The sequence below is a fragment of the Sorghum bicolor genome, chromosome 3, assembly GCF_000003195.3.
Source record: "Sorghum bicolor cultivar BTx623 chromosome 3, Sorghum_bicolor_NCBIv3, whole genome shotgun sequence".
Lineage (NCBI taxonomy): Eukaryota > Viridiplantae > Streptophyta > Magnoliopsida > Poales > Poaceae > Sorghum > Sorghum bicolor.
The window spans coordinates 61014849-61040862 of record NC_012872.2 but is presented as its reverse complement, the minus strand read 5'-3'; the positions used below and the strand labels follow the sequence as shown (position 1 = coordinate 61040862).

General features: G+C 46.6%; 3 protein-coding genes across 11 annotated transcripts; 2 read left to right on the top strand and 1 right to left on the bottom strand.

Annotated features, from left to right (window-relative positions):
- On the top strand, positions 245 to 9278 carry LOC8059170 (receptor-like serine/threonine-protein kinase ALE2). Of its 9 annotated transcripts, none has more exons than XM_021457851.1 (14): positions 245 to 992; positions 1964 to 2095; positions 2606 to 2767; positions 3056 to 3157; positions 4010 to 4057; positions 4143 to 4346; positions 4425 to 4541; positions 4609 to 4785; positions 5172 to 5279; positions 5382 to 5744; positions 5950 to 6201; positions 6932 to 7333; positions 7742 to 7979; positions 8072 to 9278. In XM_021457851.1, the coding sequence occupies exons 1-14, from the start codon at positions 884 to 886 to the stop codon at positions 8694 to 8696; spliced, it is 3039 nt and encodes a 1012-aa protein (XP_021313526.1). In that variant the 5' UTR covers positions 245 to 883; the 3' UTR covers positions 8697 to 9278. The 9 variants fall into 9 exon arrangements, with proteins under 9 accessions (XP_021313526.1, XP_021313529.1, XP_021313524.1 ...); XM_021457854.1 differs by having other exon boundaries at positions 246 to 992; positions 5950 to 6060; positions 7736 to 7979; XM_021457849.1 differs by having other exon boundaries at positions 246 to 992; positions 7736 to 7979.
- Positions 9440 to 13014, bottom strand: LOC8069775 (5'-nucleotidase SurE). The gene is made up of 10 exons (XM_002456191.2): positions 12553 to 13014; positions 12244 to 12338; positions 12070 to 12137; positions 11934 to 11977; positions 11779 to 11856; positions 11522 to 11675; positions 10577 to 10729; positions 10382 to 10492; positions 10153 to 10218; positions 9440 to 10043 (listed from the first exon to the last, which is right to left on the bottom strand). Exons 1-10 carry the CDS (start codon positions 12843 to 12845, stop codon positions 9879 to 9881), a joined length of 1227 nt encoding a protein of 408 aa, XP_002456236.1. The 5' UTR covers positions 12846 to 13014; the 3' UTR covers positions 9440 to 9878.
- LOC8069773 (myb-related protein 305) lies at positions 22373 to 24706 on the top strand. Its single transcript, XM_021457717.1, has 4 exons — positions 22373 to 22793; positions 23004 to 23133; positions 23396 to 23511; positions 23864 to 24706. The coding sequence occupies exons 1-4, from the start codon at positions 22661 to 22663 to the stop codon at positions 24436 to 24438; spliced, it is 954 nt and encodes a 317-aa protein (XP_021313392.1). The 5' UTR covers positions 22373 to 22660; the 3' UTR covers positions 24439 to 24706.

The following is a 26014-nucleotide window of genomic DNA, read 5'->3' as shown; positions in this document are numbered from 1 at the left end:
AGCTGCCAAGCACATGTTACCCCGGTGGTACACAGGTACAGACGTACAGTAATGGTCCGTCCATAATCTCACTGATTGTTGTTGTCCCCCTAAAGTTGCAAAACGCAGACCCACGCGTCCACCACCATGGATCCGTCGGTCCAGCGCAGTGCCACAGCTGCCCGTCGTCCGTCTCCACGCCCACCTAACCAATTGCGACCCTACCACCGAACAGCAAAAACCCAGCACGCCATGCCAAACCCAAACCAAACAACCAGAAACCTCTCCTCCCCCTGACCCCTCTCCGCTGTAGCCACCACTCGTCCACTCCACGACGTCCCCGCGCCCCGAACGGCGAACGCTGCCCGTCCAGCCTGCCGTTTGCCGCTGCAAATCTCGTCGAAAACCTTTTTTTTTTTAAAAAAAAACCACGCGCCTGATCACGGAAGGGGACGGCGAATCGCTGTGCGCCAGCCGTCAGCGCGCAGCAGAGCTCCAGAGAGAAGGCGGGGCTGCGGCCTGCGGGGGAGACGGTGCCTGGAGGAGGTCCCTCGCCGTCGCCGCGCCTCCCAGATTAGAAAACTTGAAGCCGCGTGCTCTGCTAGTCGCTAGTCGGCTTTGTGCGCGCGTGCTCTGCTGCCTGCTAACCCCGCGCACCGGCCGCCCCATTTTGTTTACTGGGTCCAGTCCCCGACCCGAATCTTTTCCCTCCTCAGTCCTCACGCACCGCAGCAGCAGCCAGCAGCAGCAGGCCAGCAGCACCGCCACCCACTCGCGCCGCCTCCGTGCTCGCGCAACTCGCCGCGCGTGCAGCGTGTCGGAGATGTGATCGGAGCCCGGGTGTCGGTCCGAGTTTTGTTTGCCTCTGGACCGTGGCGCGGGGAGGAGGCAAGCTGGCGGTGGGATGGGTCGGCGCGGAGGAGGAAGAGGAGCAGGAGGGGGAGGTTTGTGCGGCTGTGCTCTCCTCGCCGCCGCCTTGGTTGCCTCGACGCTCGTGATCCATGGTGCTGGAGGTACGTACTACGTACGAGTCGCCTCTGGGCTCTGGGTTTGGTCTTGGGGAGTTTGGTGGTTTCCTCTTTCCTGTGGGTAGTTTTATCAGGATCACGCGTGCTTGGGTGCTCATGTAGTTTACGACTTATTTAGTTAATTTTGGTGGTCCGAGCTGTCGAAACAGGAGAGTGGAGAGTTACCTAGTTTGCACTTCCCTCATTTTTTTACAGTTAAATTTATGGCTGAATCATGTGTTCCACTTTAGAGTTGAATTTATTCGAACCTTTGATCTGTTTGGAAGGTAGACTAATTCTAGGTGGTACTGTTTGTGATTTGTCGTGTGTCCTAAGGTCATAAACGGCCCATGCTTCCACGATGAAGAATATCCACTTAAATTCAAATTCTAGATACAGATCTTGAAGTTTACTTGGTTACTAAAAAGAAGTTTATGCACCTGAAATTTGGCATGATCGATTTGATATCCGTCGTGTAGGATGCCTATTAATTTTATTTTGACGAGTGAACATGGCAATGTTAGGGCTTAACTCTGTTATAGACCTAAGACAGTGCGCAATGGCAACTTTGGATGAAATTACTACGTACTAGTAGTTTACAATGATTGCAGGGCATACCAGTAGTGTTTGAGGGGCAACAGACGAGGCTCTACATTTTAGATAAGCACTAGTTCTTTATCCCAAACCAGCATCGAGATTAGTGTTTAGCAGTACCTAATCATCAATAACTGCTTCAGTTAATCATATCTTTTAGTTTAGCACTATGTTGTGATAGTTTACGAAGTACACTGTCAGCTTATTTTCACCATAGGTTCTTCAATCCCGGACATTTTCTTGATGGTAGAAAGGTGAAAAAACTACTGTGATAATTTTACTCTGTCCCACTAGCAGACAAACAAGTTCGTTCAATAGCATATGCCACTTGTGTGCTGGTAAAAATCATTGAACGTTCTGTTTGACACCTATTCTTTTTGAAGGATTGAAGCAATCTCATGCACCTGCTGTTGCTCGCAAGGTTCTTCTATCCATAACAAATTGGCATCCACAAAATTACTTGGATGATGTACTTCATCCATCACAAGTACAAGAACAAAGACCCGAACGCTTAGGTCTGTAACTACAAAACTGTATACTTAATGTTTTGCAATTTTCACTTTTACTATATACCGTGATGGGTGTTTCTGAGGTAGACACAATCCTCCATATTGTTTCTTGGTTAGGATTAACCACAAAACCACCCGCAAGAACTACTATTTGTTGTGCATGTTAATAAATGGTAGGATCAATATGCAACCCACCAATCAACCAGACAACCATGAAGTTCTATTTTGTGACTGAAAAATGGATGATTTTTCCTCTTTTTTTATCTTCTTGGAAATGGTTGCACACTTCTAATAAGTTGCCTTCCACAGGTGAAACTGTTTCACCACCTAAACAATCAGTACTGACTGCAGTGGAACCTAGTGGTCTTGACCATTTTTTATCAATAACCAAAGAGAAAAACGTCCCCATCTATGCAGAACCCAGAGCCAATTGTTGAGGAGTTTGTTGGACTCTGTCTGCATCTTAACCTTTAGAATCAGTTTGTGTATGGTTTCTTATTTTTACTTTATTCACAGGCCAAGATGTCCCATTTCAAACTGGCAATGAACTTCCAAATCCTCATCTCCATCAAGTGCCTGCTGCTTTGCCATCTCTTCCAGTTCAACCATATGCGCCTCATCCTAAAATTTCTGCTGACACTCCAACTGCTGCACCTTCTTTTCAAAAGATGCCCTGGTGTAAGTACTATATAAGTTCTGGCACATGTCATAACTGTTCATCACAGTTGATCAGTATTTACATTCTCTAATTTCATTTTTTAAAATTTTACCTGGGACAACCTTATCCATATCTTCCTTCTATCAGAAGTCAATCAACACCACCTGCTCCTTCACTCCTTATTGAATACTGTAAGATTGTTTGATCTAAGGATATACCATGGCGTAAATTATGAGCTAATGAAATGGCAGAGTTTCTCATACTTAGTAACCTGAATCTGTCACAACCTATCATTTGCATGGAAGCAGATCCTCAACCATCTCCTACTCCAACAAGCCAGGAGACATCTAAAGTATCTATTGCTTCACCACCTGCAGAATTTCTGAATCAAAGAAAGCCACCACTAGGAGGTATTGATCGCTTGGTCTGGCTGGAGCTGGCCAATTATACTTGTCACTGACTGCATAATAAGGAATTGTTGAAAATTGGAATAGCAGGGAGGAAATTATTCCATCCATTAGTCCCCCTTGTAGTCAAGATAAGGATGGTGTATCAGTTGCCAGACCTCCAAATAACTTTACTAATGCACAGCATATCACCTTGGGAACAGCCTCAAGAGAGGCTAATCATCCTTGCAAACCCAGCTATCTTTAAACCAATTGATGTGAACAGAGACAAGGTTCCTGTTGCTCCACCTTCTATACATCGTCTATTCCACCCCCACCCCCCACAACAGAGTTCAACTTCACACTCAAATGGTACTGGACTCAACTAGGCCATGCTGTGATTTTATCATTTGCATTTACACATTCCGACCGTATGATATACAATATCTTTTTAGATAATGGAATAGTAATATCCAGATGGTGTACAAATATCTGCTGTCTCTTCATCACCAATCACTCCTGCCATCCATAGTATGGTACACATGTTGCTGCACCTCGCCACTCCAGGGAAATCCTCTGTCCCTTCGTCCTCTTCACATTATGCACATATAGAAGGCATCCTTCTCCTAAAACTTAAAAGACTTGGTAACAATATGATAGTTAGGCTCACTTCCTTCACGATCACAAAGTGCTCCACCCACAGATCAGATAAGGTGCATGACGTTCAGGTTGCTGGCCCCCAAAGCATTTAGTGTTTTAAAAATTTCCACATAGCAAAAGCGTACCATATTTGTTTGAGAGTTCATGAAAATTATATCGGCTCATTTCTGAGTCAGTTCCAACAATGTGCTGATGTCTGACCTGCTGGTTCCCCAGTATCAGTGACTTCACCACCATTGCCTGCAATTGGCCGACGAATGCAAAGTATGTTTCTCAAGCAGTACTCGTACAGTATGTTTTTTCTTCTAGAGTATGATCAACATACTATTTATTCTGCTACATTGTGCAGGTCCAGCAGCTTCTCCAGAAACATCAGTTCATCCAGCTAAACATGGCAAGGATCATGGAGCTCCAGTTACAGCACCTTCAAATGTTAGTCATCACCATTCCATGCCTGCGAATAATACACATGGAGAAACTCATGGACCTCCAGTTGTGGCACCAATAAAGAGAAGGCATCACCACTTGCCTGCAAATAATTCGTATGTGAAAGGTATACTACCAGGCACCAACCACATCTAGTCCCATTATGAACCTATTGTTGATGATTCATGAAGTTAGTGTTGTGCAGGACCTGCTGTTTCTCCCTCAAAGTCTCCCATCATCCACAGGAAAGGACATGGCATTGCTGCACCTCCAAAGGAAAATTCGAGCTATCTACCACCTGCAAATCATAGACACCACAAAGGTATGTACATACTGAAAATACTAATGAAAATTATATGTTGATCTCAGCAAAGTGATGTTTGATGCAGGTTCTCCTCATCCTGCTCTGCGTAAAAGTAACAATACTTCTGCACCAAGCCATGGATATCCTGGTAGCCCTGCACCTGCACCTGTACGTTTGCCTCCGTCAAAAGGAAAGGGACAGGGAAATTCTGCTCATGCTCCACGTCATCCCAATCAATACCATTTACCATCATATTCTCCAGGTTCTCTCTTTCTCATTACATTGCCACTTGTTCTAGCTGCAAAAAAACGTTCCAGCCATGCCCATGCTAACATGTTGAAATTTGGTTATGTTTGAGCATGCATGCTGCCAACATGGATCATTGAAACATGAAAGTTATGAGACATCTCATGTATATGAATAAGTGAAAGACATTTGCAACAATAGTCATGCACATGATTGAGATTCAACATTTAATCCACAAAATTGATCAAGACTTATTGTCTTGCCCTACTATGCACTTTTTAATGTGTTTGAAATATTGGTCACACATGCTTCAAATAAGTTTCCAAACTATATCAAAATGGATTACATCTTGTTTTGCCAGAAGTAATTGAGGCTTCCATTGCTACCATCACACCTATGCAGGATCAGCTCTACCGCCTGCGCATTCACCTGAGACTCCTGCATTTAGAAAGCCCAAGGCTTTGGCACCAGCGCCTAGTCAATCGCTGCTACCTCCACCGACAAATTCATGTATGCTGAGTATACTTTTGTGCCATTCGCGTTCATAAATTCAAAAAATCAGCTACTGATTGCTTAGCTTTGGTCCATTCATCTTCGTTTTGGTTTTGCTAGACTGCACCTGCTCAGATCCTCTGACAAATAGTCCTCCAGGAATGACATGCCTCTGCGTGTTGCCAATAAAAGTCGAGCTTCGCTTTGGTATAGCATTGTACACGTTCTTTACACTTGTCCCTGAACTTGCACAAGATATTGCATCTGGAGTGTTCATGAATCAAAGTCAAGTTCGTGTTATGGGGGCAAATGCTGCACCTGACGACCCTGAAAAGACAGTCGTCTTTATTGATCTTGTGCCACTGGGACCAAAGTTTGACAATGCGACAGCATTTTTAGTATTTGAAAGGTTTTGTAATAAGCAGGTCATCATAAACCCTGTGCATTTTGGAAAGTATGACGTATTATATGTTCTTTACCAAGGTGAGAGTTCTCCACAACTTCATGTTGTTCCACTGAATATCATTTTTCTAATTATTTTAGCTTCTTCAACCTTTCTTGCTGATCTTCCAGTATTTGATTTGGAACACAATTCATTTTGTGTTATTCAGGTCATTAGTTCATTTTTTGCTCTTTTCTCCGTTACAAAGCATGGTTGTGATATGCACCGTATCATTTACTCATGCAGGTCTTCCTCCGTCACCACCGGCAGCAAGCATGAACAATGGTCTTAGCAATGTAAATGATCCAAGTTTACATCCGCTTGCTGCTGATGTGGGAAATCATAGAGAAAGAAAAGGCAGGGGCATAATTATAATAATTATTCTATCAAGTGTTTTTGCTTTTATTTTATGTGCTGGAGCTGCACTGGTGGTTTATTTCAAGCTTAGGAACCGCAGCCATTTAACTGAAGCATCACTTGTGCCAACAAAACCTGCAGGTAGTTCTATTGGTGGATTATCATTAACTGTTTAGTCCGTGCCATTGTGTGACATCTTCAAAAGGCAGCAAAATGCAGCTTAGGGAGCCTCTTTTCTTCTAAAAACATAAATTGCCACCCCCTTTTTTTTTCTATGAATACATGAATCATGTCCATGTGGCAGCAGGTAGTATTACATCTTTAATAGTTATTCCCTGCAGTCACAAATACTTTACACATTTGACTTTCACGGTTTCGATGTGTATATTTGACCACTAATTTCTTCTTGGATATAGTTTTAAAATTCCTCAAATATAAGAGATTCTGCAAGTATTTTGAACACAAAGCAACACATATAACTTACACGTTCCCAAACTAAATAATGTAATAATTATTTGTGTTTGTAATTTTTTAAGGTTTGATAAAATCATGTTGTAGATAACAAGTTGACCAGAGGTAGTATATTATATAGAACAACCAGAGTTCACTGGTCATACTTTCCTTAGCTTAGGTGCAGAAAATTAGTGCACTAATATGTTTATCCTGTTTTAAGCTTTCAAGGGCATTGAGAAAGCGAAAAACAAATGTTTGCATATAAGATTAAGTACTCAATTTCATGCTTCATTGGTAAAGTACTTGGACTATCTTTGAGAAATTTTAAGACTTACGGTTACAATTTTATCAAATCATTAATCACGATGCCCCCCCCCCCCCCCCCCTCTCTCTTTCAATGATTGCATTGCAAATGCAGGTCCTGGTTCTGCAATGGTGGGGAGCAGGCTAGAAAGCAGACCTATTTCAGTATCACCATCCTTCAGCTCAAGTTTGGTGGCATATAAAGGATCTGCCAAAACGTTTAACTTGGTTGAGATGGAGAGAGCTACACTAGGATTTGATGAGTCCAGAATTATTGGTGAGGGTGGTTTTGGGCGTGTCTATGAAGGTATTCTTGAGGATGGAGAACGGGTTGCTATCAAGGTTTTAAAGCGGGACGATCAGCAAGGTACCCGGGAGTTTTTAGCTGAGGTTGAGATGCTTAGCCGATTGCATCATAGGAACTTGGTTAAGCTGATAGGTATATGCACAGAGGGGCATAGCCGATGTTTGGTATATGAGCTTGTTCCAAATGGCAGTGTGGAATCTCACTTGCATGGTAAAATTTCTTCTCTGCCGCAACTTCACTTTCTAAGACTTTCTTCATTTCATCATATAACTTCTCTTTCATCACTTAATTTAGTCATTTTATTGGCTAGAGGTGCAGTAGATGAGCCAAACACTTAACACAAGAAAAGGCAGATTATATTCTGTAGTGGAATGGAATAGAGCTGTTATGACTGTTACTCACACATATCTATCAGTACTAGTTTGAATTGCCTTGTTTCAATTTGTTGATACTTTATACCAACAAAATACAAGCTAGTGAATTAGAATTCTTGATATGGTTCATGGTTGTGTAGTATCTATGTTCAAGACTTCAATCTACTCTTGGTTAGCTTGCTTGTACACTATATTTTCTTGGACATCTGAAATCGAATATTATTATGATTCTAATCAGGATCAGATAAGGGAGCTGCTCGGTTTGATTGGGACGCTAGGCTCAAAATTGCACTTGGTGCAGCACGTGCACTTGCATATTTGCATGAAGATTCAAGTCCACGTGTCATACACCGTGATTTCAAGTCCAGTAACATCTTATTGGAACATGACTTCACCCCAAAGGTGTCAGACTTTGGCTTAGCAAGGACAGCTTTGGGTGAGGGAAACGAGCATATTTCTACTCGTGTTATGGGAACTTTTGGGTATGCTGAATCTGAACTTACTATATTCTACTTTTAATAGTTGATTCAATATCATCAACTTATATTACAAATTTATGGTCAATTTCTTTTAGGTATGTTGCTCCTGAATATGCAATGACTGGCCATCTTCTAGTAAAGAGTGATGTTTACAGCTACGGTGTTGTTCTTCTTGAGCTCCTTACTGGGAGGAAACCGGTAGATATGTTAAGACCTGCTGGACAGGAAAACTTAGTCGCATGGGCTGGTTCTCTTCTGACAAGCAGGGATGGTCTGGAATCAATCATAGATCCTTCACTTGGGAGCAGCATTCCATTTGACAGCATCGCAAAAGTAGCAGCCATTGCTTCAATGTGTGTTCAGCCTGAGGTGGATCAGCGCCCATTCATGGGTGAAGTTGTTCAAGCTCTAAAGTTGGTATGCAACGAAGGCAGCGAGTTCAATGAAACCACAAGCTTTAGCCAAGATTTGCATATCCAAGATGTTGAGGCTATGAGTAGAGCAAGTATGGACATAGACGTTGACCCAACACTATCAGCGGAGCTGTTCACTTCATCAGCGCGTTATGATGCTATGGATGCCTCTGGTTCTTTCCGAAGATACTCAAGTTCAGGTCCTCTAAGAATAGGGAGAGCTGGACTGAACAAAGAGAGGGGCCTGTCAACTGGCAGCTCAAGTGAACACGTTGGGCTACAAAAGTTTAGGATTGATTCGGAATAGTCAGCCTGCAAGCAGCTCATGATGATGTGTGCATCGAAGAAATACACATTGGATTATCTTCTTCCAAGCCAGATTTCATACTTGTCGTAAATAGTATGTGGAAAATGGCGAAAGGGGTAAACATGAGTGTGCCAGCTTCAGCTGGGAGAGGGAGTTACCCCAGGTCTGGGTGGCTTGGCAATGGAGGAGTTACCCCGGGTCTGGGTGGCTTGGCAATGGCGGCAGTGCAGAACTGAATGCTGCTGTCTACTGCTCCCGTCGACTTCTTTGGAAGCTGAAACAAGACTTCACACAGATTTTGTACAGTTCTAGAGTTGTATAGATGCATTTAGAAAAAAAGAGGTGTACAGCGAGTTTTCAGCTGTGATTCGCCATGAACCGTAACAGGTTTCGTTCGCCGTTGCAGCATGTGCAAATCGGGCGCTCGTACACGCACTGTCACCATTTTTTAGTTCAATGGGGGGGAAAAAATCATCCTGATTGGCCGCAACCTTTGCACATTTATCCGTTGCCCATATATTGTCACTAATGCTGGGCTTGTTATTTGTTAATGTCAGACAACGAAAGACGGTTCTTTGGTCACTACGAATGTTACAAAAATGGATAGTTTTGGCAAAGTCACAAACGAAATGAGCTTACAACATGGGCCCGAAAACTTGTGCCTGGTAAATTTTGTGATTTCAGGTATGTCCAGACACAAGTATAAAAAACCCCCCCGACCTGATAGCAAAAGGAAAATTACAGAAGTCAAGACGACACTACCACATTAAATGGCTGCAATTGCATTCCAGGTTACAAGCGGTCAAAATACATTTGGTGCCCATAGTTCAGACGGGAGCAAGACAAAATCAATCACATATCCCATGCTGAATACAACACCTTCCTAGAATAAACCACACTGAAAAAAAAAATAGTGGGGGATGGGCAGTATTCATCTGGTAATTGCCGTAGCCTACATTGTTACATCCAAAATGTAGGGCCACTGCATCAAATCATTTGCACGGCCAAGGAAGCCAGTAATCGGTAGAGAAGATGAACAAAAAAATAGACATTGCACCAAACAAATATTGAGGGCAAAATACTAAACAAACCAAACTGGTAAACAAGAGAGAGAAGATCGCTGTCGCCACAGGAACTAAGACACCTACGGAGTGTGTACATGTCTGCGTGTTTGTTAGGCTGCTAAGGAGCTTCTTTTTCCTCAGCTGCAACATCTTGTTGCTCAGCTGCAGCTGGAGCAGCGTCCTTTTCTTTATCTAGAGATACAGCTGCAGAGAGCCAATCTGAAGCTGGGGCTCCCATTTCAGGCTCCACTTGCCCATGAACATTCAGAGGGGTGACAGATATCTGTAGGTAGTAAAGTAGGTGAATACTTAGCCATTTGAGAGAGAGAGAGAGAGAGAGAGAGAGAGAGAGAGAGAGAGAGAGAGAGGGAGGGAGGGAGATGGGAGCTCACAAATCCATTCTCCAAAGCTCTCAAATCGATATCCTCATCTAAACCTTCATGTTGCTTCTCGACAAACTGCATTTTTTATGTAACAAGAGAAGAAAACAATTCTCAGTATTCTTTCTAGACTCGTAAATATAAATAACAGTAGAATAGCTCAAGTCAACTAAGAGGTTTGTACAACAACCAACAATGTCATTAATTTCTATTGTCGAATTGACTAGAAAGTGTAAATCACCTCAGCACGGAATAACTTCTTCACTACTTCTCGAATCTCTTGTTTACCAGAAGCTGCAACAGACTCAACCTCAACCGTCTTTCGTTGGGCACTAACTCTACGTGCAGCTCCCTAAAGATTAAGGCAACAATCAGTTTAATAATGTGCTGGCCAGGACATGAAAAATTTCCGTGGAATAGAGAGAGATCATCTTACTGCTGCAGATGCATCCTTCCCAAGCTGCGCCAGCTGAATACCGAGGCTTTGATGCATGCCCATGAAGTGAGTAGCAGATGAGGGCCTGCTTGCTGACACAGCTTGCCAACTTTGAGCAGGACTGTATCCACTCTGTTTGGTCAACTTGAAACCCTGGCATCAGAAGAGATATAAAATTAAACAGTAATTAGACTTAAAGGGAGAACCAAAATAACATCAGGGCTACAAGTTTTTTTTTCTATCACAGTTGTAAAAAAGAATGCAAATCAACTCGAGATAAATTCAAGTGATGTGCTTCACCATTATCATTATGTCCACAGATCATAACTGGCCTCTACTTAGCAAGAGGTTCACATGCTTTGCAGATAACTGAATAAACCATATGATTAGCATATTCTTATGAAGAAAGCTTGAGGAATATTGGTGCGCATGTGGATGAACTGCTAAGGTAATGCCTACAGGGCTTAGCATTCTGTACAGCTCAGCAGTCAAAGTCAAGCTATGAACTTATAATGGATGAAAGCAGCAGTTAACCCACTGGGACACAAATTGAGACAGTGCCGCAATAGGCTACAGCATACATGGCAATATGGTACTCAAGGAAGTTCAGAGCCAAGATGTCAGATAGATCCACATGATTATTATGATGTATTAAGTCGATATAACAAGTGAGGCAAGTCCTAAGTAATAGTGAGGAAATTGAAGCAGTATATGATGCTTAGCTGATCTTATAACTGCAACTTATTGCTCTAGCTGGTCACAATGGTGGGCCCAAGATATGATTTTCACTAAGTACCAAAGTACAAGAAGCAAATGAGTCCACGTAATCCTAGAGCTTTGGTGTAACCATTCCCCCTCAATCCCCTCCAATCCACTAGTGGAATGGTTGATCCAAAGGAGCCCTAAAGTGGAGTTTAAGATTCAGAGTATCATTGAGAAAATGACCTTATTTGCAGATGGTGCACTTGGAATTCCAATATTCAGTAGGCATCCTCTGAGGAAAGTTCCTTTCACAATGTCATCCAAGGCAGCATTTATCAATGGTAAACAGGCCTGAGCTGCATCCTTGAAGTCACTGTCTTTGGTTTCATCCTTCTTCCTAGTCACATACACCCATCACGTATTGTTATTGTCATGGACCAATCACATTAATGATGTAGAAAATTTGAAATACAAATTCAATACAGGTAGGAGCATCTCACCAATTCAATGAGATTGCAATTGAAGGCACCCCATACACTAAGGCTTCCCTTGCAGCAGCAATGGCAGAAGAATGGAACCTATAGAGTTCTGAAATGAATCAATAATAAAATAGAAAATGGACAGTAAATAGACCATTTCTGAAATAAGAGCATACATCTCATATCCACAATTTAGTCCTGTGTTGATACCACTGATCACCTGTATAAACAAATTTAAGTTCTTATTTTTTAAACTACAAAGAAGATAGTAGTTTGGAAATCCAATTCCGAAAGAATAAACAAGCACGGTACCAAAGCAGGAGACGACCAAGGAAACAGCCTCCCAGATAAGGCCAACGAGACACAGTCAACCGGCGTGCCTAAGTTTGCAACAATCAAAGTCAGCAAAGATAAAATAATGGGATCACCGGGCTCAGGAATGCGTGACCTAAATTGTGCAGAATCGAATGGACGAATGGCCCTCACCTGATATCTCAAAAGCTTTAGCACCTGTGAAATCCACGGATGTCGCGGTGATGGTTTCACGGATGGTAATTGAGTGGCCACAGGCTGGCTTGTCCCTTCAAATAAACAAAGGCTCCCAAATCAGTTCAGCTCCCCAATCACAGGCAAATGGCAACAAAATCACTATAATAATGGCAGCAAACAGGGCGTCCCAAATCGGGACTACTTAATCTCCCAACAAATCCAAAGGAAGCAAACAATACTTTGCGATCACGAGAGCAATGTAACGGGAAATTAAGACGTCTGGGGTCCTCGGATTGCAGCACGTACGATTCGGGGGCACACACGTGGACATCGCAGCGGCCGCTGGCAACGAGGGCGTCGACGAGCGCCGCGAGACCCGCGGACCGGATCCCCCCGGCACAGGTCAGCAGCACGATGGGCCTCGCCGGCGCCCCATCTCCCGCGGGTACATCGGAAGCCTCCGCCTCCGGAGCCGACGCCTCAGTGCTGACCTCGGCCCCGGGCGGGCGGCGTGCGGCGAGCACGGACTGGAGGTTGGAGACGAGCGCGGCCGGGAGCGGGTTGCGCTTCGGAGCGTCCTCGCCGGAGGTCGACTCCATCGGCCTCGTCGCCGGGAGAGAGGTTATTTGCCGCCTTGTCCCGGGGATGGCGTGGGGGAAGGAAGAGGCGAAGAGGAGAAGAGGCCAAGAGGGAGAGAGAGAGAGAGGTGTACGGACGAAGGAAGAAAGGAAGCGGCGGTGGTGACGGGGTAGGGGGAGGGAGGTGGAAATGGACTGAAATAGCCAAATGGGCTGGGCGCGCGTTCTTTATGGATTTCAAGGCCGGGCCCGCTTTACGTGTAGGGTGAGGCTCCTTTTTTCTGACCTGCACAGATTTGGGGAAATGTCGAGTACAGATTCAGCCAAATGTGGTTGTATCGTCATTTGATGATTAAACACGTCCATTTGGAACTTAACCTAAACCACTATCAGTAGAGGTACTAGGACTACTGTCACTGAAGGTATCCCATGATTTGTTAACTTTGACATTAGGGCGTTCGCGATGGCGCTTAGCTTAGCTAGCTGACGTGGAGATGAGAGACAAATATAAAGACTATTATATATATATTGGGCTAATATGTTTCTTTCTCAGATTCTTAGACTATGTGCAAAATATAAGTTTTTTATTTATCGCTAGTGACTCCTCCTACTTCTTCTTTTTCTATATCCACATCAGAATAGGTAGCCAAATAGCTAGTAATAAAGGACACACTTAGCTAGAGAGCCCTTTTTTTCTTTTTCTTTTTTTTGAAACTAGAGAGATAGCCTTTCTTTGACCGATGTAGACACAGAGTCTTCGCTTTTTTTATATGTGGAAACAACTTTTTACCAGCCGATCTAAATTGCAGTGTCGGTTTGGTTGACTAAGCTTTTTTGCTTATTGGTGTATTTTTACTTATTTAAATTAGAAAAGTTTGACCGAACAAGGCGATGTAGTACATTACTGAATTATAATCTGAAACAGGGTGACCGGTAGAACTTGCGGCACCTCACGTTCAGGGGAATTCATATCAAGACTGAAAAAAATGCAATTTACAAACCGTGAAATCCATGCTCAAAATAGTTGGAGAAAAGCAAAACAAAAAACAAAAAAAAAATATCCATGTGTAGGTAGGGACATGGTGCTAGCTGTGGGCATGCACAAAAGTCTTGAGACCAAATTTAACTAGCATTTACAAATATGTTAAAGAATTGTCCCCGTTCCAGCATTTACGACACTCTGCGCGCGAGTGGGGCTAGCTACCGTTCGTCGGCAAGACACGGCAACGTTGATACACAGCGTCGATCCTCTCGAAAAATACATTTGCGTATTCGTTCGTCAAACTAATTGAATTGAAGTAATAAGTACGCTGGATGGCAGAATAATGGAGTAGTACGTGGTCTGAGTGGGGGCGCACGCATGACGCATGTAATGTACCGGACGATCGGTTGTACTGTACGTGCGGATCGCATAATTGGGATTCGGAGGCCAGCCGATGGATGTGCACGTCACGGCGGTGGTCGCGCCGGCCCAGGGCAGCGCCATGTGACCCCTTTTTCAGACCTCATGTGAGACCGCTAGACCGGGGCCGGTCCTCGCGCGCGCTGGCCGCTGCCGCGCGACAGGCGGCAGTCCGGACGAACGGATCGACGACGCGGCAACTGTGGCTTCTTTAGATGGTCAAAAGATTTTGGATTTTGCTATCTTCGTTTGTTTGTGTCAAATATTGTTCAATCATAGACTAACTAGGATTAAAAGATTCGTTTCGCGATTTACAGATAAACAGTGCAATTACATTTTATTTTTGTTTATATTTAGGGGGTGTTTGGGACTGCTCTGCTCCACGTTTTTTACTCCACCCTACGTTTTTTAGCCAAACGGTTTCAGCTCCACGCACTCAGTTCGAGAAAAAAATGTGAAGTTATGGGAGCACCTAAAGAGCTACTCCACAAACTTCAGTTTTGTGTGGAGCTGCTCTATGATGGAGTTTGTAGAGCAGTCCTCGACACCTTTTTAATGCTTAATGCATGTGCCGAAAGATTGGAGGTGTCCGATACACACCGCAGACCTGCGTGCCGCGCGCGACGATTTTTTTCTTTTTAAAAAAGGCTTGGTCCGAGTGGCGGCCCGCAGGGCAGCGCGGGCGCTAGACTGTGGATCGCGTTCGCGTCGGGCGCGACGTTGGCGCGTTTCAATCAATGCCGTCGAGCCGGCCGCCCCAGCAGGACCAGGACCATGCATGCACGGGCGGCGGCCTTTGGCCTTGGCCAGGCAGGCACGCCCGGTCCCGGACCTAATCCACGCCCACGCGGTTCTGTTGATTTGTACAGGAGCACTGTTCGCGGTAAAAAGGGTGCCATGGCATCAAAAGGTGTCAAGTTAACGCGCGCGTAAAGATGCCGTAGCGCTTGATGACAGTTACATGCTGAACTGATGAGATTTGACAAAACTTTACCATTCAAACGTTCCATTGCAACCATTTTACTTTTTTTTTTCCTGGCAGCTAGCTATCGTGTCAGCAGAAGCCTGTGGATGGTCCAGCCCTCATGTTCTCTTTTTTTCACCCGGCCTCAAGCTGCTGGTGCCACGTGCAATAATGAGACTTGGCCAACATTATTATGTCTGTACTGCAGCCTGTACTCCTCTCACGGTACACAGCAGCTGAGAACTAATACTGTGCTCTAGCAGGAGCATTACGAAGATTGCTACAGTGATCGCACCGTGCGTACGGTATTTCATCATTTTTACCCCAGAAACACAAGCTATTATTAGGGATTCCCGTGATTAACCAACGGGTGCCTGGTTTCAAGGCCGACCGGTGCAACTATAGGCAATTAAACAGTGGAACCTAGCTGTCCACGGATCCGAGAGAGAGAAGACATCTCGCATGCACACATCACATCGTCCCTTGAAAGCCAACGCCGAGACCTCTTACCTGCAGGCCGGGGCCGGGAGCCGCGTGCGTGCGTCTGCGTACGCACGTCGTCGGGAATTATTGCCCGAGGAAAAACGCGCGCGGGGGCCGACATGGCGAGGGCGGCGGCGGCGGCGATGATGGTGCTCGCCGTGGTGGCGCTGGCGCTGGCGCCGCGCGCGGAGGCCGGGCAGAACTGCATCTGCGAGTGCATGAAGCTGTGCATGCGGACGGTGATCCCGAGCATGCGCCAGTGCGCGGGCAAGTGCCGGGAGAATGCCTGTACCAAGAGCTGCGAGGAGGCCTGCACGCTCAAGGGCTTCCCCAAGCTGCCCAACGAGGGCATTTCGGTCTGCGAGACGGAGCCGCTCACCCCCGACGAGGTGCACATGCTGCAGTGAACGATCGATCGATGCACGACTGGCACAGCACATGTTCGTACGTCGTCGTCGATCGGTTGTGTCCGTGGTGCGATGTGACCGGAGCCTACTGTTTGCGTTTCTCGCCGGCCGTGTTCTGCTGTGCTCCCATTGTGCATGAATTTCCTGCTGTTTTCTTTGTTACATGCATGCGGTATATATGTACGTGCCCTTGTCAGTGCATATGCATGGTTCTATAACTCTCCATGTTCCCGACATTCGATGGCCCGGTTGCTCTCAGGCTCTCAGCTGCAAGCTGCTGTCACGTGTGTTGTCATCAAACAGTTCAACACTGTGATGTGTACATGTCATGTGCTCCTGGCCGTATGAAAACAAACCAAGTATAGCCCAGGCCCCAATATCCGAAAAACTGTTTTTTGGGCCCGTAACAACGAAAGAAACCAAAATCGGCCCAGAAAATGAGTCGCCCTCTTGTTACCAGGGCCTCTCCCCCTCGCACGGGCCAACAACCACCACAAGCTATTATTTCAGCGTGCATGTCGCATCAGGTTCGGGAAGCGCGTCGGCGGCTGGGCCGTGGCGGGGGGCTTTGCCAGTGGCAACACACCAAACGGGCGCCTGTTCCGCCCTGAGAACAAAGGTTTGTTCGGGAAATCGGGACAGCACGCCGCACGGGTAGATCTCTCATCGCGGGTGCCGCCGGCCTGCCTGGTGCTGTTCGCGGTCCGCATGTCTGGATGTCAGGATGTGGTCGCAGGGCGCTTTCACGGGGGCACGATCGAGGCTCGTAGCGGCGGCCGCGCTACGCCGAAACACGGCTGCGTTGGTGCAGCGATGGTGATGCGCGCGCGAGAGATCGAGACCCCGGACGTGCGTAGCGAAAACAGGAAGGCCGCCGAACTCAATGACGACGCGCGCTATGTTTGTGCAGTCGCTAGCCCGCGCTCGGCTCGATCTGCGTCCACACCATCGCTTGCCGCCGTGCTCGGCCGTGTCGTCAGTCGTCACCCGCCGACCGTCGTCTGCATGCCCCCGCCTAGCGTCCGCCAGTCCAAGACTTGAGACTCCCGAATCCTAATCCTTTGTCGATTGCTGGAGAGCCCGGCCCCGTGCCCCGGCCGCGGCATAGTGGCGCCGCCCGCACAGGCACGCGGCCGCAAAAGCCCAAGTGCAGGGAGCAGGGTACATGATGAAGAGGACCAAGATGTACGTATTTCCCTCGAGTTCCTACGTATTTCATGAGTCAATGAAGAAATTATCGATTTGAAAATTTTCTTTTAAAATAGCATTTTTTTACTATATGTGACACACAATAACTATTCTTCTATATAGCTTCCAAAAAAAGCTACTTTCCTATATAGATTATGGTGCAGTACGTACGTTCTTGTTTTTTCGTTACTACTAGGCTAGAAAATTTGGCCTTCTCGTCTTCACAAAATCCTAGGTTGACACTGATTTTGACTATATAATGATATCTGTATAATCATATTATAAGCTGTAGTATACTATATTTTTACGGTAAACAGATTATGAGCGGTAAAAACAGATAAGATGGCGATCCGCATGGCGACGCGAGCGGCGGTATCGGCAAGGGGATTCGGCTTGTCCTGTTCCCGGCGCCGGGTAGCCGGCTAACGGCAGCGACGACGTCCCTGGGTCCCTCAAAAGCGACGTCCGCGCACGGGCGCACGGGAGATGGCGCGATCCACCCACCGTGCCGCTCTCGGATGGTCAACCGATCGGGAAAACTTGGCGGGCGGAAAACGACTCGATCCATCGCATTTTCTGCGAGTTTCTTTTGGCTTTTGGCCGGCGCGTAACCGACCGGCCGACGGCGAGGCTAGCGGGTGAGGTTGGCACGGAGCCGCGGCGAAGGTTTCGCGGATTAGCCAACTCGATCGCCTATACGTCGTCCATGTGTGTCTCCAGAGACCAGCAGGATTTATTAGGACCACTATCAGATCATGCGCTGAGCAGGTAGTAGAGGTCGCCGGGGCCGGGCGGCCGGGCACGTACGTCTCCCCCGGCCGCGGCTGACAGGACGAGCGAGACTACTCCACAAGTCGAGAGTTATGTGTGGTCGAGAGTTATGTGTTGTTTGGTTAAAGGTGTTAAAGTTTAACAGATAATATAGTTTTTTATTTTATTTGGCAATTAGTGTCCAATTATATTAAAAGATTTATCTCACAAATTACTCTTTAGCTATGTTTTTAATTTCGTAAATAATTTATATTTAATGTTTTATACATGTAAACATTTAATGTGACGGGAGTTAAACTTTAGTCAAGACAAATAAACGGGGCCTTAGTTGAAGCCGTAATCCACTGCTCCCCACAAAAAGGTTCACCGCCGTGCTACTGCTACCACATGAGTGAGGAAGTTAAAATCCGCAAAAGCACAGTTGCATGCACGCCTGGATTTGAGTGGAGGCTGATTCGATGCGAAATCACTGGTTGAAAGACATTCCTGCAGCAGGTTGCATTGCATGATGAATGAAGGGAGGGCCGTACGTGATAAGCCCAGCCCGCTGCATTGCATGCATGCTTTATCATTCTGAGAGTCGTAACGAAAGGAACCGGTCAAGACGCCTTTTTGCATGCACTTCCTCCGTGGGGTAAGTTAAAGTTGCCGCGAAGGCTAGCCCCCATAGACAGCCGGCGGAAACGAAATTATGCGGCGCGGCGCGGTATCTTTCGGTATCAACTCCACTGACTCCGGCGCCTGATCGATCGATCCTTCTTGACTTGTTGCATATGAGTAGTTAGTTGTTCGAGTGAGTCCCAGCACTGAACAACTTTTTCCTGCACGCATGGCCAGCTCCCCATACCGCACGGCACACACACACACACACACGAGCACAGATGATAGATGCTGTACGTACGTACGTGGAACTCGAGGTAGAGTGAATCACACCCTTGAAGATGTACACCCATGCATGCATGCTGCCATGCACATACAGCTACATACGTTATATTCATGCCGGCCCATGCGTATGTACACTTTTACTATTTTGTTTTGTATTGGGCGTATATCTAGTACTGTAGCTATCAGCATTCATTTCATAGCTTCGCTTACAAGTGCAGCAAAAACTCCGCGCCCTACGTACGTTCGCCGGTGTACGTACGGTACTTTCTCTGCACATGGAGCGGTTTCTACGTACTGCCGTTTCTGAGGACCGGACGTTTGTCACTCGATGGAGGAGCGCTATGAGTACGTACCGGATATGCATCTATACCTAGCTGCTCTAGGCTCTAGCTTCGCCTACGTGGCTCGTATCAAAGTTCATGTCGCACACGACGTACAGTTACCGTCTCTCGCTCTTTTTGCATGCTTCCAACGCAAGTCACACGATAAAACATACTATTAGAGACTAATAAGTAACCACCAAATAAGCAGCATGCACAGTACCCTTCTTGAGAGAGAGAGAGAGAGAGAGAGAGAGAGAGAGAGAGAGAGAGAGAGAGAGTACATGCATGTACACACACGACACGACACAGGGAGACAGAGGCTGACAGGCAAGAAGGATCGGTGCATGCATGTGATGGGAGGCTTGCCCTTGAGACATCGCTTCGTCTTTGACGCACGGACGCGCGTGAGAGGAGAAAGCAGAGAGGAGGACGAGCGCCAAGTGTAGAGAGTAGAGACTAGAGAGAGACGCGGAATGCATGATGAGGTGTTGCCGTGCGGAAAAAAAATTGGATGGACCCTGGGTCCATAGCAGGTCCAATGAGCTCCTCCCATGGATAGCTGCCACGTGGCGCAGACAAAATATCCAACGGCTCCACCCAGGCTTTTCTTCTGCTTGCGGCTTCTCCGTTCAAGTGGTTAGCATGGCTCCACCGCAGCATCCTCTCCTATATGCGCAGTTAGACGTCGGATTTATGTTTTCACCACGTGGCAGCAATCCATGGGGGCGCTCACAAGACCTGCTATGGACCTAGGGTCCATTCAATTTTTTTCCTGCCGCGCTGCCTGCCTCTGCGGCTCTGCATGGCCACACATGTACAATTCAAATGACGAAGTTAGAGCAAATTAGAGAATGATTTACTTGTCTTATGGGCGCATATATACACAAGTCTAATAGATGATGTATATATGGTAAAATTTTAATAAAATTCACTGTTTTGTATTTTTTTTGGTGGTGCATTTGTACCCCCTACACATAATCTGCCTTCGCCCCTGGTACAGCTACTACTCCAAATTTTACAGTATATTCGATGTAGGCAGGAGGAAAATCATCGCTATGCAATGCAACTCGTGAATCGCCGGTGCCATGCATGATCGATCGATGTCGTTTGGCGCTAGCTCACTACTACTCTCGCCACGAGGCTCCGTGAAAAGTGTTAGTACAGCTTTCTGTTTTCTCGCTACGCCTTTTGTTTTGTTTTGTTTCTCTTTGGCATATACAGTAGTTTTTTTTTTGTATCGGAAAATAGGACATGGCACACATGCAAGTACGGGCCGGGCCGGGCCGGGCTAGCTGCAAGGACGTACTACGTAACACAGGAGGATTGTTCTCCCGGCCCTTTCCGATCGCGGCATGCAGTGGAAGGAGCAGTGGTCGATGGTACGCGTACTTGCATGACATGTCGCGCGGGCCCGGCGCATTGATTGCGCGCGAGGGACGTGCACATGAGACCCCCGATGGGAATTGGGGACGTGTGGTGCACGCCTCGCTGGGGTGATCCGGGGAGATCAACGTACACTGCGGCAAAAATGCTACGTTCCGCGTGCTGTCGCGTTTCCTACACAGAAAAGTCTGCTCATGGCCCATGCATGCATGCATGCGAGAGCATGTGTGCGCGTCCGTTGTTGCAGGCCCGCCCGGTGCTCGGTAGGGTGTTCCGGCCTCCTGTCCGGTCAGGAAAAAACCACCCCCTCCAGCCGGCCCATGCATATTTCCCTCTGATGCGTCAATCAATCGTTTGATTTGGTAGGGGTTGAGTGTTCGAGTCAGTCAAGCGTTATGGCACGCTGAGGGATGAGATTAATTAGCATCGTCATGAAGTTGTATCACCAGATTTGTATATGTTTTTATGTCGTGTCACGCTAGGGACCAGCTGGCTGTGAACATGACATCAATAAGATCAACTACGGAGGAGCATTCTCGTCTTCCATATATGTATATATATATATACTTTGCGTTTAATCCTTAACTATTTTCCACGAAACTTTGCTGAATATGTACGGAAGGCCACCTACTTACTCGACTTAATTGCTACACACAATCTTTTTGAGGAAGCTACCCGATTAGGTCCTCTCGGATACGTACGTCGGTACGTGCATATATGTATGGCCATTGCAGTTATTGTTTCTTGTTTTTGTCTCCGGCAATACTATAGCTAGTACGTCACCGGAAAACGTGGTCTCTTTTGTCAACAAAAGGGAACGAGTGTGGAACGTACGTGCATATATGATAATTTTCATACGCAATATGTAAAACATCATAATCTACAGGTCGGTACGTAATTAAGAAACATTTTTCTACAGGACACATACTACATACGTGGATATACGTATATATGTACTTATTCCCAGAGTCATCTGATCTTGGTGATGCAGATCAGTATGATCGGACGGCTGCGGTGGTGGAGAGAGGGTGCTCCCGCGCCCGGCCCATAGAAAGTCCTTCCTATAAGTAAGAGCAATAAATGTGGTAAAGCATCTGCACTATCTAGGGCTCTCCATGGAATCCAAATACACAGACGCGACAGATGAGAACGCACACATCGATCGGTGACCATTAGCTCTACGAATTGATACTAGTCTAAATGGTAGCTGCACTGCCATGTACTACTAGTACATAGTTTGAAGAAGGAAGCTGCATTGCAATGCAATGCAGGTAGCAGCAGTTAAGCGGCAGTGCCGGTAATAATAAAGCAGTGAAATTTCTCACGCCCGCACGCATGCAAAGCGCCCGCACACCGCGCGCGCGCATGCATGCACATAGCAGGCATCAGATGCGATGCGCGCGCGGCCTCCCTCTCTCTCTCTCTCTCTCTCTCTCACGCCCAGCACAGGAATACAGGATTGGGCGGGTACGTTTCCTAAAACTAACCAGGCATCGGTGCTGAGCCCCGTCCCACAAGTCTTGTCCCAATAATACAAACGCCGCGGCGCGAGGTTAATAATTACCGGAGTGCCCTCCGGCCACCGGCCTCCCCTCCTCCCTTAGCCATGAAGCCCTCGGTTGAGCCACTCACATTTGAGGCAACCTAGAGCGGCTGCGTAACATGCCTGCTCACACGCCTAGGTTTAATTTATAGCTAAGCTTAGGGCTCCAACTGCATGCACAGGTTTGGGCCGACTTTTCCTGCCCACGCTTTTACCCTGCCTGCCCCGGCCGGCCTGGTGGGATGCATGCCACTGCGTGCATGGATGCATTTGGCATGCTGCAGTAGCAGTACTACTGCTCGCCTTCCGGCGCCCTCGTCTTCTTTATTAACAACCATGCGCCACACTAAAAAGCTCAAGCGGTTCCATCTGCCACTCCAGTTCGTTTTCGTTCAGTTCCTGTGTGCAGTGCAGGCCGGTGCGTGAGAAGAGGTAGCCTTCAGCGCGAAGGCCGCAGGGCCGCGCGGGCTGGGAGAGATACCATACCATGGGGCACCACTCCTGCTGCAACAAGCAGAAGGTCCGGCGGGGCCTGTGGTCGCCGGAGGAGGACGAGAAGCTCATCAAGTACATCACCACGCACGGCCATGGCTGCTGGAGCTCAGTCCCCAGACAAGCAGGTGCACATGTGCAGACACATTTCACATTTGTGTGGTACGGTGTTAATTAGTTTCATAATTCATTCATACTCCGTAATTAGCAGCGGATGAAAATCACGCAGTTCAGTTCAATGGTTGATGCACGTACTCTTTCGATCGTCCACTCTTATAGCTTTAGTTTAATTGGAGTGTGCTTCTCACTTGATTCTCTGCGTGCTCGCACTCATGCAGGGCTGCAGCGGTGCGGCAAGAGCTGCAGGCTGAGGTGGATCAACTACCTGAGGCCGGACCTCAAGAGGGGAAGCTTCTCGCAGCAGGAGGAGGCCCTCATCGTCGAGCTCCACAGGGTGCTTGGCAACAGGTAATCCTTTTCTTTAGCATGGCGCCGGCCGGCCCTACAGGCCGGCTACCACGCAAATCAACTCGATCGATCTGCATACATGTGAACCTGCTGCTGTGCTTTCCCTGCACGACGCACTTCCTTTATCTGTCCATGCAATGCAACTGCCCATATACGAGTAATGCACATTATATATATGTCGCATTAATTAACTTGCTTGGGACAAAGGAAAGGGACGCAAATGGAAAATGCAGATAGCTAAATGTGTGCCGCTGCAACACAGGTGGGCCCAGATCGCCAAGCACCTGCCTGGTAGAACCGACAACGAGGTGAAGAACTTCTGGAACTCCACCATCAAGAAGAAGCTCATCTCACAGGCTGTGGGCAGCCTCCACCCCGGTAAATAACAGCACGTCCATTCCGTCCCACGCAGGGAAATCCTCTGTGTGTGGCAGTACGTTTTACAGTTCCTCTCCCATCATCTTGCTTCGTCCCTTCGCTTTGTATCTTGACTGTGGTGTCAAATTCTTTGGCTTCTATTTACTGTTTCGTCTTTTACGATCTACTAGGAGTATATAGTGTGAAAAAAACACGACTTTCTCCCTTTGGACAGAACAAGCTAATTAATCTGACAAACCGACGACACCGATGTTTTTCTGAAGAAACACAGACTGACTGACACAAATCGAGCATGTGGCGGATGGAGCACGATTCTAATCCTAACATGGTTTCACTGCATTGCTAGCTGCAGACCTGTACTACAACATTCTGGATGGAGCTGCAGTGCAGGGCCTCGCGGCCGCCGGATGCGCGCCGCTGAACGGGGCGGCGGACAGCGCGTCAGCTCAAGCAGCGGTGGGCGTCACGCAGTCTCCTCCTCCTATGCTGCACAACAACCCCGCGGCGTGGTCGGATTTCGGCTCCCAGCCGCTCTTCCTCCCCGGCCACGGCGGCATCCATGGGGGCGGCGGCGATCTCCAGTACGCCGCCGTCGACGGGGAGTTCGTCAAGCAGTGCCGCGCGGCGGACTCTTACCCGCCGCCGGAGGACGGCGGCGGCTACGCGAGCCAGTGCAAGCCACCACCAGCTGCCGATGTCGTGCCACAACAGGAAGGCGCCATGGCGCGGAGCCTGATCCCGGCGGTGTTTCTTGAACCCAACAAGTGTGCCGCTGGCGATTTCATGCCCGAACCGGCTATGGCTCCAGTGATGGACTTCATGGAAGCCATCCTGGCGGGGTCGTCGTCGACGTCGGCTGCCAGTGCTTCCTCTCTCGACAGCTTCTCGGCGAACGCCGGCATGCAGTCTCATTGTTGGATTCCCTGAATTCTTCAATTCGTCTTAGCACTTCAATTCGATTCGATAGATGGACGATTCAATTCATCATCAAGCACTAAGTATCAGATATAATTAAGTATAGAATTTATGAAATAATCAATAGAGTTTTAGGTTTCTCTCAGGGTAGTAACAACATATATAAGTTACATGTGAATATGTTTACGTATATAACGTTAATGTGTAGTCAAGGTAAGTATATATATAAGTGGGTGTCAGTCACGTGCAAAGAAGGAATAGTACTTGAAACTCCTTTACAGCTATTTGGTACTGTGCATGTTATTGAACACGGATGCGCGGCTAGAGATTTGTTATATTATTCATGAAAATGTACCTCTTTTTTACTTGCATATGAATGATGCACACTAATATGCATTCTTCTTAGAGAGTTGCTATATATTTCAGGTGCTTTAGTTTTTCTACTAGAAACAATATTATACAACCAATTTGTATAATTAATATAAAAGAATAACTAACCAGAGATAGTTCACAATTTTCTTCCATATAGCTACATATTAACTGAACAAAAAAAATCAGCCATCTAATATATATTGAGGTGTTATTTTTACTTGCCTCTAGTGGCATACTTTAATTTGGCTGAATTCTGAAAACTGTTGCAACAAGCCAACAAGGTTCCACGAGTCTAGCTTCAACTAGTTTGGATAGCGATGGCTAAATCGAAATTACATCAGGCTCTGATTTTTTTTTTCACGATAGTGCGGCAATGTTTTTCATTAAGCAGAAATTAAGTTGATAATAAAAAAACTTAGACGGCAATTGGTGATTACCTAGCTAAAAACATCCCCTGAGCTCACTTGGTTGTGGTTACAAATAAACTACTTGACGACAACGTTAAGCTACTAGCATCACAACAAACAACAAAATAGGCCCTGAACCGAGCGGGCTAAAGACCATCGTCCTCGAACCCAGTGAAGTCTGGCTCGATGACCACCAGATCCACACGATTAGAGAATAGCGCCTGAAGAGCTTCATGTTTGGAGGCTGACAACGGAGCAGCGAAAATGGTCTGGAATCTGTGGATAGCCTCGAGTCTGGTCTTTGTACGCGCATGCAAGAGTTAGAAAACAAGTTAGGACTGAATTTATTGAGGTTTATTTTTTTTCCACGAATACGCAAAAGGTTTACAGATCTTTATATTAAGTGGGTGAAATTTTACACGACGCGTCACAAAGCACGATAGAGAGAGAACAATAAGTTTACATTTAAGCATAGCCTCCCTAGCCAATGTCTCTAAAGATAACTACTCACACACTAAGCAATCTAGTTTGCACGCCTTGACATCAATCTATTGGTTGCCAATAGTGAAATGTATTGTTGTCGAAACATTTTGCATTTCACTCCTTGTTATTAGTGCGAACAGAGAGTCCGCTCCCCTTCTCTTGTCCTCCGTTCCATGTTAGGCTCCATACACTCTACCATGCTAGGAAGTCCTCGAGCACAGTTAGGATCGATGTTCTACCATACCTAGCAGGAGAAAGAGTAGGACATGATGATGTGGTCGATGGTTTTTAGTTCTTAAGATTGCATTGTTAGCAGTGATTTGCAG

Bases quoted from the DNA above. Each gene is read 5' to 3' on its own strand.
- LOC8059170 (XM_021457849.1), top strand. From the start codon at position 884: ATGGGTCGGCGCGGAGGAGGAAGAGGAGCAGGAGGGGGAGGTTTGTGC. The intron at 4,542-4,608 runs GTATGTACATAC...TGTTTGATGCAG, and splicing joins AAATCATAGACACCACAAAG to GTTCTCCTCATCCTGCTCTG. The intron at 7,334-7,735 runs GTAAAATTTCTT...GATTCTAATCAG, and splicing joins TGTGGAATCTCACTTGCATG to GATCAGATAAGGGAGCTGCT.
- LOC8069775 (XM_002456191.2), bottom strand. From the start codon at position 12,845: ATGGAGTCGACCTCCGGCGAGGACGCTCCGAAGCGCAACCCGCTCCCG. The intron at 12,339-12,552 runs GTACGTGCTGCA...GTTTATTTGAAG, and splicing joins CACGTGTGTGCCCCCGAATC to GGACAAGCCAGCCTGTGGCC. The intron at 10,044-10,152 runs GTGAGCTCCCAT...TACTACCTACAG, and splicing joins GAGCTTTGGAGAATGGATTT to ATATCTGTCACCCCTCTGAA.
- LOC8069773 (XM_021457717.1), top strand. From the start codon at position 22,661: ATGGGGCACCACTCCTGCTGCAACAAGCAGAAGGTCCGGCGGGGCCTG. The intron at 22,794-23,003 runs GTGCACATGTGC...GCACTCATGCAG, and splicing joins CTCAGTCCCCAGACAAGCAG to GGCTGCAGCGGTGCGGCAAG. The intron at 23,512-23,863 runs GTAAATAACAGC...TGCTAGCTGCAG, and splicing joins TGTGGGCAGCCTCCACCCCG to ACCTGTACTACAACATTCTG.